General features: G+C 50.0%; 1 protein-coding gene across 1 annotated transcript in view; it reads right to left on the reverse strand.

Annotated features, from left to right (window-relative positions):
* and1 (actinodin1) overlaps positions 1-12,295 on the reverse strand; it is a gene marked incomplete at both ends in the record, with an annotated part of 12,506 nt that extends 211 nt beyond the window's left edge. The window contains 10 exons of the mRNA XM_079531444.1: positions 1-326; positions 3,004-3,511; positions 4,814-4,900; positions 5,815-6,068; positions 6,901-7,158; positions 7,557-7,660; positions 8,428-8,539; positions 9,401-9,619; positions 11,030-11,175; positions 12,251-12,295. The exon at positions 1-326 is cut by the window's left edge and continues 211 nt beyond it. Of these exons, the coding sequence (XP_079387570.1) occupies positions 1-326; positions 3,004-3,511; positions 4,814-4,900; positions 5,815-6,068; positions 6,901-7,158; positions 7,557-7,660; positions 8,428-8,539; positions 9,401-9,619; positions 11,030-11,175; positions 12,251-12,295 (2,059 nt within the window). The remainder of the gene's footprint in view (positions 327-3,003; positions 3,512-4,813; positions 4,901-5,814; positions 6,069-6,900; positions 7,159-7,556; positions 7,661-8,427; positions 8,540-9,400; positions 9,620-11,029; positions 11,176-12,250) is intronic.
* Between the last annotated feature and the right edge of the window lie 307 nt (positions 12,296-12,602).

Raw genomic sequence — 12,602 nt, forward strand, 5'->3', positions numbered from 1 at the left:
TGCTGCGCCTCGCCGCCGGCGCCCCCTGCTGCCTCGGCGGGCTCGTAGCGGCGCAGCCGGCAGTCGCGGTCGTACTCGGGGTCGCAGTGGGGGTTGTCGGGCTCCAGGACGCCGCTGCGCGAGCCGTCGGCGTTGAGGTGCGGCTCGTAGGCCTCGGCGGGGTAGGCCTGGCTGCGGTGCGCTCCGGAGCGAGGCCGCGGCGCCCCCGCGGCGGGCTTCACGGGCAGGCAGTCACGGTCGTAGCCGATGTAGCAGTCGTAGCCCTCCTTGGTCTTACCGGGAGGCCCCAGCGGGTTGTGCTGCTGCTGCTCCTCCTGGGCGGCCTCCTGCTCAGAGAAGCACAACCACAACTATGTTGTCACATCAAAGTTTTAAAAGCTATAAAAGTGAGTGAAATGAGTTTCTGTGCATAAAGGATACTTATATATTATACATAGTTCCCATCGTGTCCTGCCTTGATCTCCAGGCAAGGAGATCAAGGCAGGAAAGAAGAAAGTTTGAGCTCTTTTTCCACAAAAATCTGATAATTTAGAAGCTTGTTTCACAAACAGAACACTCGTTGGGTCTCTCTTAGCTCATTCACAAACGGCACAGCCGTAGGTTCTCTGTCATCTCAGTTACAATACAGGTAAAGAGTTTCCAGATATTTACAGCTAGTTTCACAAACAGCACAGCCGTATGGCCTTCCTGAGCTTATTCACAGGCTGTACATAGGATAGAATTCACCTTCAGGGTGACTAACCACCTCTGCTTCGCGTCAGAGGTTAAACTCCCTGTCGGTGAATTATCTCCTACAACGACCAGCTAGCCAGACATTATCCCTTACATAAAGGAGGTGAATTATCTCCTACAACGACCAGCTAGCCAGACATTATCCCTTACATAAAGGAGGTGAATTATCTCCTACAACGACCAGCTAGCCAGACATTATCCCTTACATAAAGGAGGTGAATTATCTCCCTACAACGACCAGCTAGCCAGACATTATCCCTTACATAAAGGAGGTGAATTATCTCCCTACAACGACCACCTAGCCAGATATTATCCCTTACATAAAGGAGGTGAATTATCTCCTACAACGACCAGCTAGCCAGACATTATCCCTTACATAAAGGAGGTGAATTATCTCCTACAACGACCAGCTAGCCAGACATTATCCCTTACATAAAGGAGGTGAATTATCTCCTACAACGACCACCTAGCCAGACATTATCCCTCACATAAAGGAGGTGAATTATCTCCTGCACCTCAAAGGCCCTTAAAACCAGGCTCCAGACTTCCCAAAACAAACTGGTCAGGCTCCTACTTGACCTCGCCCCCCGAACCCACCTCACCCCTGCCCACTTCGACAGGCTGGAATGGCTTAGGGTCGACGACAGAGTACAGCATCTTGCAATGGGTCTGGTCCACAAGATTCGATACACCACCAAGATACCCATGTACCTGTCTAGATACTTCCTTAATGTTAACGAAGTCCACACCCACAACACCAGAGGGAGTGCAACGAACCATGTACAACCCAGATTCGGCACAAACAAGGGACTAAATTCTTTTCGCTCCTATGCCACCAAAATGTGGAACGCCCTACCAACAGTCATTAAGACATGTGAATCCCTTGACTCCTTCAAAACCGCTCTCAAAGGGCACCTACGGACGGCTGCAATTCGAAACTGGCCCCTGTAAAAAGTGACGGACACAAGAGACGGTCGCGGCCACACAGCCAACTCAAGGTATGGCCACTGAGCCGACTTGGGGACCCAACGCAAGGACAACACAAGAGACGGTCACGGCCACACAGCCAACTCAAGGTACGGCCACTGAGCCGACTTGGGGACCCAACGCAAGGACAACACAAGAGACGGTCACGGCCACACAGCCAACTCAAGGTACGGCCACTGAGCCGACTTGGGGACCCAACACAAGGACAACACAAGAGATGGTCACGGCCACACAGCCAACTCAAGGTACGGCCACGGAGCCGACTTGGGGACCCAACGCAGCTCCTCCAAGGAAAACAAACAAATGAACGGAGCTGAACGTGAATCCCCCCCACCGCCCACCCCTTTTTTTCCCTCACTGTATATGTTTCTTTTCCTTTTTTACCTCCTTTATGATGAATTCCTGTTCTGTCCTTTGTCTATATAGAAGTGTCTATTTGTACGTCTCTATGGGCAGTATTATGCGTGTCTTAAGTACCAGGTCTTATTACTTAACTTAAGACCTGGAGGCGTGATCAATGCCATTTGGCTATTCTGAGTGGCCAAACAGCATTGACCACGCCTCCAGGTCTTAAGTTAAGTAATAAGACCTGGTACTTAAGACACGCATAATACTGCCCTAAATGTTTTTGATGAATTGAACATTGTGGACCCTATTGGAAACAAGTGTAATGCTTAATTGGGTCGTCCACTCACAGTTAACAGCCTTTGTATTGAGTTTGTGCTTGAAATGTACTGTAATTCTGCAAACTGTTAATACATTTTTCAATCAATCAATCAATCAATACAACGACCACCTAGCCAGATATTATCCCTTACATAAAGGAGGTGAATTATCTCCTACAACGACCACCTAGCCAGACATTATCCCTTACATAAAGGAGGTGAATTATCTCCTACAACGACCACCTAGCCAGACATTATCCCTCACATAAAGGAGGTGAATTATCTCCTACAACGACCACCTAGCCAGACATTATCCCTTACATATAAGGAGGTGAATTATCTCCTACAACGACCACCTAGCCAGACATTATCCCTTACATAAAGGAGGTGAATTATCTCCTACAACGACCAGCTAGCCAGACATTATCCCTTACATAAAGGAGGTGAATTATCTCCTACAACGACCAGCTAGCCAGACATTATCCCTTACATAAAGGAGGTGAATTATCTCCTACAATGACCACCTAGCCAGACATTATCCCTTACATAAAGGAGGTGAATTATCTCCTACAACGACCACCTAGCCAGACATTATCCCTATTATAAGGACGCAACGTACCTGGAAGAAGGGGTGCTGCTGCTGGCGGGGGGGCGTGGGGGGGGCCCCGCGGCGGTGCATGGCGGCCGCCGCCTGGCGGTACATGGCGAAGGGGTCGTTGGGGTTGGCCTCGGGGGCTGCGGCGGGAGGGGGAGGGGCCGCGGCGGAGCGGGGAGCGGAGGGGTCGTTGACCTGCGCGCTGGCCATGAACTGACGCAGCATGGCCATCTGGTCGTTGGCGGCAGGAGGAGGGGCTTGGCGGTACATGGCGTACGGGTCGTTGGGGTCGGCCTCAGGGGCGGCGGCGGCAGGGGGAGGGGCTTGGCGGTACATGGCGTACGGGTCGTTGGGGTCGGCCTCAGGGGCGGCGGCGGCAGGGGGAGGGGCTTGGCGGTACATGGCGTACGGGTCGTTGGCGGCAGGGGGAGGGGCTTGGCGGTACATGGCGTACGGGTCGTTGGCGGCAGGGGGAGGGGCTTGGCGGAACATGGCGTACGGGTCGTTGGCAGTTGGAGGAGGCTGGCGGTACCTGTTTAAAAAAAAATCACACCCGTGTGAAGTGAGGGGCGCTAATATATTAATGTCTAACTCATGTTGATTAGGTGATGTAATGGTGATGTAAAACAAACGGTGTCAACACAAACATTAAACGCCATTAACAATAAAGAGACCATATGACGTTATGAGGCACATTATGACGTACATTTTCCCTTCATTGTCAATGGCGTTTACTAAACAAACATTGAACTAAAAATAAACATTAAACATGTATATAGGAGGGGCTAGGGGAGGGCCTAGGGGAGGGGCTTGTTTGTCAGACATTCATTTTCATTGATTTTACTTTTTCATTTTGGATTTTATGACCTCAATCACTCCCAAACAACCTGAACTTTGACCATTCAGTGGATTGTCTGTGCTCTGGGGTTTTATCGGTGTGTTCTGAAGCCTTTTGAGCTGCAATGAAAACATAATGCAATTTGCCAGCAGATGTCACTGTTGAGGGCTTTTGCTTGTTTTCGTTGCAGCTCAAAAGGCTTCAGAACACACAGAAAAACCACTGAATGTTTGGGTGCAATTTAGGTCAGAAAAATTACAACATTTAAACAAATAAAACAAAATAAGAAGAAGAAGAAATATATTTTTTCTGTCACTAGACTTAAAAAATTTAGCCAATAAAATCTAATTCAATGTATCTAACTTCAGACAGAGTAACAGACGGAGTTCAACTCTTCATCATGCTGTGATCTTCTCACACATAACAGACACATCTGGCAACTTTTAAACCTACTCTCTCAGTTCAAAGAGTCACTTACTTTGAAGAGCCAAATATCCGTAACCGGATGTTACAATGACAAAATGCTGTGTGTGGTGTCTTGACCGGTTGTTGTTCTCTCGCTCGGTGGTGGAAAAACCCGACCGCGAGTATCACAGCGCCTGCTACAGGCCGTTGAAAAACCTTGTTTTCACCAGAAACGACATCCATTGCGCCGATTTGGAGATACAGGGCTTTGAAAGCAGCCCATACAGTGCAAGTGGATGCGCGATTGCGCACGCATCTTCAAAATGGCCGCGGCCACTGTCCCACTTTGACTGTTGTGCTAACGACCGGCAGCTAACGATATGATCGGATCAAAATATGGATTAAAGAATAAAAGCCTACGGTTCTGGCAGGCTAGACGATTAATTTAAGCCTACGGTTACTACGGTTCTGGAGGGCTCCGTGTTAAGATCTTAAACAGACTTGAAACACTTCATAGATCTAAGGGACAGCGGTGCTGGCTGCAGTAACCATGGCGACCACCAGAGGGAAGCTACATAAATCAATCAATACCTGGCGTACGGGTCGTTGGCTGTCGGGGGCGGAGCTTGTCGGTACCTGGCGTATGGATCGTTGGCTGTTGGAGGAGGCTGGCGGTACCTGATGGATCAATCAATAAATCAATGTTTAGTTAGAATACGGTATGTTTGGACATAGAATCAGTTTATGGTCATGAATTATCCGATACCGAATACCGATACCAGTGTCGTGATCTCATGTCGTGTTTGTGGCTATCTAGCTATATATCTGGTGTTGTGTTTATAGCTATCTAGCTATATATCTGGTGTTGTGTTTATAGCTATCTAGCTATATATCTGGTGTTGTGTTTATAGCTATCTAGCTATATATCTGGTGTTGTGTTTATAGCTATCTAGCTATATATCTGGTGTTGTGTTTATCTAGCTATATATCTGGTGTTGTGTTTATCTAGCTATATATCTGGTGTTGTGTTTATAGCTATCTAGCTATATATCTGGTGTTGTGTTTATAGCTATCTAGCCACATATCTCGTGTTGTGTTTATAGCTATCTTGTTGTTGTGTTCATAACAGACTCCTCACTCAAATGTGCACTTGCAGTTTGGGAAACTCCAAAGCAAACTCCACAAACATTTTATTTACCTGCCATAGTGTCAACCCCTTCCTTACCCCTGTGTCGGATCGGTGGTAAGCCTGACATATTCACTGATACCGATATGACCCGATATGACAAATCGGGACATCTCTACTTTCCATCTGTGACACCACAGCAGTTAACTAGCTAGTTGTGTACCTGGCGTACGGGTCTTTCTGGGCGTCTAGTCAGTCAGTCAGTCAGTCAGTCAGTCAGTCAGTTAACTAGCTAGTTGTGTACCTGGCGTAGGGGTCTCTCTGGGCGTCTAGTCAGTCAGTCAGTCAGTCAGTCAGTCAGTCAGTTAACTAGCTAGTTGTGTACCTGGCGTACAGGTCTCTCTGGGCGTCTAGTCAGTCAGTCAGTCAGTCAGTCAGTCAGTCAGTTAACTAGCTAGTTGTGTACCTGGCGTAGGGGTCTCTCTGGGCGTCTCTCAGCATGGCGTACGGGTCGTTGTCTTGTTGTTGTTCTTCAGCCTGCTCTTCGGGGGCGGGAGGAGGCGGGGCCTGTCTGATGGCCGCCGCCTCGTCACGGGGTTCGTCCTGGAAGGTTTGCGGTGGCGCGGAGAAGCGTGTGGCGGTCAGCGGGTTGCAGCCGTCCTCGAACAGCGGGTTGCAGGACCCCGGGACACGGCCGGGGGGGCTGGGGGCGCGGTTAGCCTGAAACAAGGCATTTAAACATGGATTTAGGAGGCCTGGGGGCGGGGTTAGCCTGAAACAAAGGATTTAAACATGTATTTAGGAGGCATGGGGGCGGGGTTAGGGGGCGGGGTTAGGAGGCACGGTTAGGGGCGGGGTTAGCCTGAAACAAGGGATTTAAACATGTATTTAAGAGGCATGTGGGCGGGGTTAGGGGGCGGGGTTAGCCTGAAACAAGGGATTTAAACATGTATTTAAGAGGCCTGGGGGCGGGGTTAGGGGGCGGGGTTAGCCTGAAACAAGGGATTTAAACATGTATTTAAGAGGCCTGGGGGCAGGGTTAGGGGGCGGGGTTAGCCTTAAACAAGGGATTTAACCCCCCCCCCCCCGAAAAAAAAACATTGTGGGGGTCCCTGAGGGGGGTTTAGTGTTAATGAAACAACCACTAGAGGCAGTGTAGGCACACTGGGGGACCCTGAGGGGGGTTTCTTACCACCAGAGAGGCTTGGTAGGCACACTGGGGGTCCCTGAGGGGGGTTTAGTGTTAATGAAACGACTAGAGGCAGTGTAGGCACACAGGGGGTCCCTGGACCCTGAGGGGGGTTTCTTACCACCAGAGAGGCTTGGTAGGCACACTGGGGGTCCCTGAGGGGGGTTTAGTGTTAATGAAACGACCACTAGAGGCAGTGTAGGCACACAGGGGGTCCCTGGACCCTGAGGGGGGTTTCTTACCACCAGAGAGGCTTGGTAGGCACACTGGGGGTCCCTGAGGGGGGTTTAGTGTTAATGAAACGACCACTAGAGGCAGTGTAGGCACACAGGGGGTCCCTGGACCCTGAGGGGGGTTTCTTACCACCAGAGAGGCTTGGTAGGCACACTGGGGGTCCCTCAGGGGGTCACAGTCGGGGTACTGCAGGTACATGCCGGACGGGGCTTTCTGCACCAGCTTGGGGGGTCCACAGCTGGGGTCCTTCTTGGGGTCGCAGCCAAGGTGGGCGTAGGAGGGGAGGGGTCCGGCCGATGGCCTGTGACCGTACGCCGCCCGCATGTGGTACTGGAGGCACTCCACGTCGTCTGATTGGCAGATACGCAGTAGCTCCGCCTTCTGCTCCTGAGGGGTGGGGGGGTACATGTGAACACCAGCCAATGGAATGTGTGGAGGTGTGGTTTTACCAAACATGACGCCTCGGCTGTAAGCTAGCAAACACGCTGACCTCACAACACCAGCTGTTCCTAAACGTAACCTCGATGTCTAAAACTAACCTTAACCTCAGTAAAACTATGTCTAAACCTAACTTTATTCCTAACCTTAACCTCAGTAAAACTATGTCTAAACCTAACCTTATTCCTAACCTTAACCTCAGTAAAACTATGTCTAAACCTAACCTTATTCCGTAACGTTTAGTATGCGTAGCCTACCTTGGTGAGGAAGGACTGTGATAGTAGTAATACCTTGGTGAGGAGCTAGGGGTCGTAGTTACCTTGGTGTCCTGTAGGGGGCGTAGTTACCTTGGTGAGGAAGGACTGGGCTGTCGGGGCGTAGTAGTAATATCCAGACTGAGGGTCTTTCACTGGGATGGAAGAACGGACGTACAGAGGAGCTGGAGCTGGACCTGCAGACAGACAGACAGACAGGCAGGTAGGCAGGCAGGCAGGCAGGCAGGCAGGCAGACAGACAGACAGACAGACAGACAGACAGACAGACAGACAGACAGACAGACAGACAGACAGACAGACAGGCAGACAGGCAGACAGGCAGACAGACAGACAGACAGACAGACAGACAGACAGACAGGGGTCATACTCATAAGTGTCAAACAAGAAGTGTCTATTGGCAGGTCCCGAGTTGTACCATCACACCTGTATATTACCGTCTATTAACTGTATATGCTGCTAAACGTGAGGTTTATGGGCACATCTAGTGCCCAGAATTGCCCGTTAACTCCTCTTTCCACGCAGTGTATATATTGATACCAATACTTTGGTTGTACTCTTACTCAAGTGAATTTAGAATTCCGGGAGACTTTCCCTCTCGTAACAGTTCCTAACGTCGCATATATAAATAAAGTCCAGGTATAGAACTGTGCCTCATAGAATGTGCTCTCGCTGTATCAGAACCTCGTCTTTATCACGATTGAACGGTCAAATTCTCTAGTCGCACCGTCCAGTGCTACAAATTGCATTTTAACAATTCGCACGGTGCTATTTTCACTAGCAAAACCTATACTCGCACTGTGGAGCGCTGGGTGTCGTTCTATCGACAGTCGGACCCAAACCGCGTGAGAAGGCGAAGGCGAATGCTCACAGCGATACCCCGCCCCCCCTCCCCTCCCCTGGCCTGTCCTGGCCAATGGGCCGCTGTGTGTGTGGTCGGTCGTACCTTTGAGCGCGGCCGCAGGCGCGGGAGGCGCAGCGGGCTTGGCGGCGGGCAGCACCAGGGGCAGGTAGGGGCTCTTCCCCTGGACCAGGGCAGCGTACAGGCAGTACGTGTCCTGGAAGATCACAACCACAGTCAGCTCTGTTTCTGTCAGTGTAATGAGTCTTTCAGTGTAATGAGTCCCAGGATGCAGGAGGTTAGGGGTAGGGTACCTTGGTGGGGTTAGGGGTAGGGTACCTTGGTGGGGTTAGGGGTAGGGTACCTTGGTGGGGTTAGGGGTAGGGTACCTTGGTGGGGTTAGGGGTAGGGTACCTTGGTGGGGTTAGGGGTAGGGTACCTTGGTGGGGTTAGGGGTAGGGTACCTTGGTGGGGTTAGGGGTAGGGTACCTTGGTGGGGTTAGGGGTAGGGTACCTTGGTGGGGTTAGGAGTAGGGTACCTTGGTGGGGTTAGGGGTAGGGTACCTTGGTGGGGGTAGGGTACCTTGGTGGGGGTAGGGTACCTTGGTGGGGGTAGGGTACCTTGGTGGGGTTAGGGGTAGGGTACCTTGGTGGGGTTAGGGGTAGGGTACCTTGGTGGGGTTAGGGGTAGGGTACCTTGGTGGGGTTAGGGGTAGGGTACCTTGGTGGGGTTAGGGGTAGGGTACCTTGGTGGGGTTAGGGGTAGGGTACCTTGGTGGGGTTAGGGGTAGGGTACCTTGGTGGGGTTAGGGGTAGGGTACCTTGGTGGGGTTAGGGGTAGGGTACCTTGGTGGGGTTAGGGGTAGGGTACCTTGGTGGGGTTAGGGGTAGGGTACCTTGGTAGGGTTAGGGTACCTTGGTGGGGTTAGGGGTAGGGTACCTTGGTGGGGTTAGGGGTAGGGTACCTTGGTAGGGTTAGGGTACCTTGGTGGGGTTAGGGGTAGGGTACCTTGGTGGGGTTAGGGGTAGGGTACCTTGGTGGGGTTAGGGGTAGGGTACCTTGGTAGGGTTAGGGTACCTTGGTGGGGTCGCAGGTCTTGACGGGCGGTGGTTTGGGGGGCTCGGGTTTGGGCGTGGGCCTGGTGGTCGCCGAGGCGACACAGTTGGGGTCTGCGGAGTCGGCGCAGGACTTGTAGACGTCCCCTAGGTGGCGCAGGTAGGCCTTGTAGGAGCGGCGGCCCTCCGCACGGTTCTTGTTCTGCAGGTAGGCCAGGTAGATCTTGTCCAGCTCCTGGACCTATGGGAGACAAGACTCCATGTTTTAACCAATGGGAGACAAGACTCCATGTTTTAACCAATGGGAGACAAGACTCCATGTTGTAACCAATGGGAGACAAGACTCCATGTTTTAACCAATGGGAGACAAGACTCCATGTTGTAACCAATGGGAGACAAGACTCCATGTTTTAACCAATGGGAGACAAGACTCCATGTTTTAACCAATGGGAGACAAGACTCCATGTTTTAACCAATGGGAGACAAGACTCCATGTTGTAACCAATGGGAGACAAGACTCCATGTTTTAACCAATGGGAGACCAGACTCCATGTTTTAACCAATGGGAGACAAGACTCCATGTTTTAACCAATGGGAGACAAGACTCCATGTTGTAACCAATGGGAGACAAGACTCCATGTTTTAACCAATGGGAGACAAGACTCCATGTTTTAACCAATGGGAGACAAGACTCCATGTTTTAACCAATGGGAGACAAGACTCCATGTTGTAACCAATGGGAGACAAGACTCCATGTTGTAACCAATGGGAGACAAGACTCCATGTTGTAACCAATGGGAGACAAGACTCCATGTTGTAACCAATGGGAGACAAGACTCCATGTTGTAACCAATGGGAGACAAGACTCCATGTTTTAACCAATGGGAGACAAGACTCCATGTTGTAACCAATGGGAGACAAGACTCCATGTTTTAACCAATGGGAGACAAGACTCCATGTTTTAACCAATGGGAGACAAGACTCCATGTTGTAACCAATGGGAGACAAGACTCCATGTTGTAACCAATGGGAGACAAGACTCCATGTTGTAACCAATGGGAGACAAGACTCCATGTGGTAACCAATGGGAGACAAGACTCCATGTTGTAACCAATGGGAGACAAGACTCCATGTTTTAACCAATGGGAGACAAGACTCCATGTTTTAACCAATGGGAGACAAGACTCCATGTTTTTAACCAATGGGAGACAAGACTCCATGTTTTTAACCAATGGGAGAGAAGACTCGATGGTTTAAACCAATGGGAGAGAAGACTCGAGAGAAGATGGAGCCCTTAATGTTTAAATAATAGGCTTTATGTCTGTGGATAAAGGTTTAAATAATAGGCTTTATGTCTGTGGATAAAGGTTTAAATAATAGGCTTTATGTGGATAAAGGGTTAGGTTCAGTGTCTTGCCCAAGGACACCTCGACATGTAGACAGGAGGAGCCGGGATTCGAACGGCCGACCCATGGATCATTGGACGACCTGCTCTACCTCCTGAGCCACAGTCGCCCGCGTGTGTGTGTGTGTGTGTGCGAGCGTGTGTGCATGTGTATGTATGTGTGTGTGTGTGTGTGTGTGTGTGTGTGTGTGTGTGTGTGTGTGTGTGTGTGTGTGTGTGTGTGTGTGTGTTGTGCTCAGTACTCACAGCCTCCATGTTATTGTTGTCAGTGAAGTATTTGTACCAGTTCCAGAAGTCAGAGTTCTGTTTGTACCAGCTGATGTTCCTACGATGACGAACCAGCCTGCGCTGAGCCGCCTGGGCCGCGGAATGCTGCTGAATGCTCTGACCCACTGGAGAGGAAAGGATTATAATATTTACTAGACCTGTACGTATTATTATTATTATTACTAGACCTGTACGTGCCCGTCGGCCACCGGCCTACTTGAGAACGATGCAAGTTTGGAACCTAATAATACCTGTTGCCAACTTGTCATAGCACCCGTTTTAACTGTCTATCTGTGTCCCTTTTGTGCCCATACTGTATATGGAGATCTCTGTATCTGTGTGTGAAGAGTGCTGCAAACTGACTTGGTGTTGACTGGGAGGGATTTCTTTTCACCGGAGGAAAAATATTCTCTATGAGGCAATTATCTGGGCAATATCGGTAGAGGGCGCAGCGGAGTAACTAAACGTATTCTTTTCCGGATGGAAACAAAATCCCCTTTTGGCCAAAAAGTACCGTTTATACGTGTGGTGGGGGGGGGGGGGGGCTCAGAGTGCTCCCACTAAGGAAAGTAGGCTTTTTAATGACCCAACCCGCCTTTGTTTTGGTGAGTAGCAAAAACGTTCTTTTTATTTACACTAAAGAGGAGAGGCTGGTCTGAGTTCCATGTGAGATTTAAAAGCGAAAGTAGCCTTACTGCAGCAGTAAGGGGCACGCGATGGACAGGTGTGTTGTGATTGGAGTGATTGGTGTGAGGTAATTGATCAGACCACCTGATTGGTGTGAGGTAATTGATCAGACCACCTGATTGGTGCGCCCGGTACATGTGTGCTTCCTAAAGGAGGTTTTGATGTTTCACTCTGAGCTCCTCGCCGGAGCGAATGTCGTCCTAAAATGCAGCTCGTGGAAAAGTGGAGATATTTTACTAAATACATGTTTTCTGCCAGAACTTTCAAATGGATATGAAACTAGAGACAAACATAACATGTCAGACAATAGTGTTGGCTGCTGGGAGCGTCGCAGACAAAGAATGATATTAATTAATATAACAATAAATTAATATAATATACACTTGTCCACGAGCAGCACACAGGGACACTTGTCCACGAGCAGCATTGCGTGCGTGCGTGCGTGTGTGCGTGCGTGCGTGCGTGCGTGCGTGCGTGCGTGCGTGCGTGAAACAGTAGAAATAGAATAGTTACCATCTCCCTTGAGCTTCTGGTCGATCGGTCCGGCAGACAGTAGATCTGAAAGACCACACACAAGACAGACAACTGATCAGATCTGAAAGACCACACACAAAACAGACAACTGATCAGATCTGAAAGACCACACACAAGACAGACAACTGATCAGATCTGAAAGACCACACACAAGACAGACAACTGATCAGATCTGAAAGACCACACACAAGACAGACAACTGATCAGATCTGAAAGACCACACACAAGACAGACAACTGATCAGATCTGAAAGACCACACACAAGACAGACAACTGATCAGATCTGAAAGACCACACACAAGACAGACAACTGATCAGATCTGAAAGACCA

This window comes from Electrona antarctica (genome assembly GCF_951216825.1).
Source record: "Electrona antarctica genome assembly, contig: scaffold_244, whole genome shotgun sequence".
Classification (NCBI taxonomy): domain Eukaryota; kingdom Metazoa; phylum Chordata; class Actinopteri; order Myctophiformes; family Myctophidae; genus Electrona; species Electrona antarctica.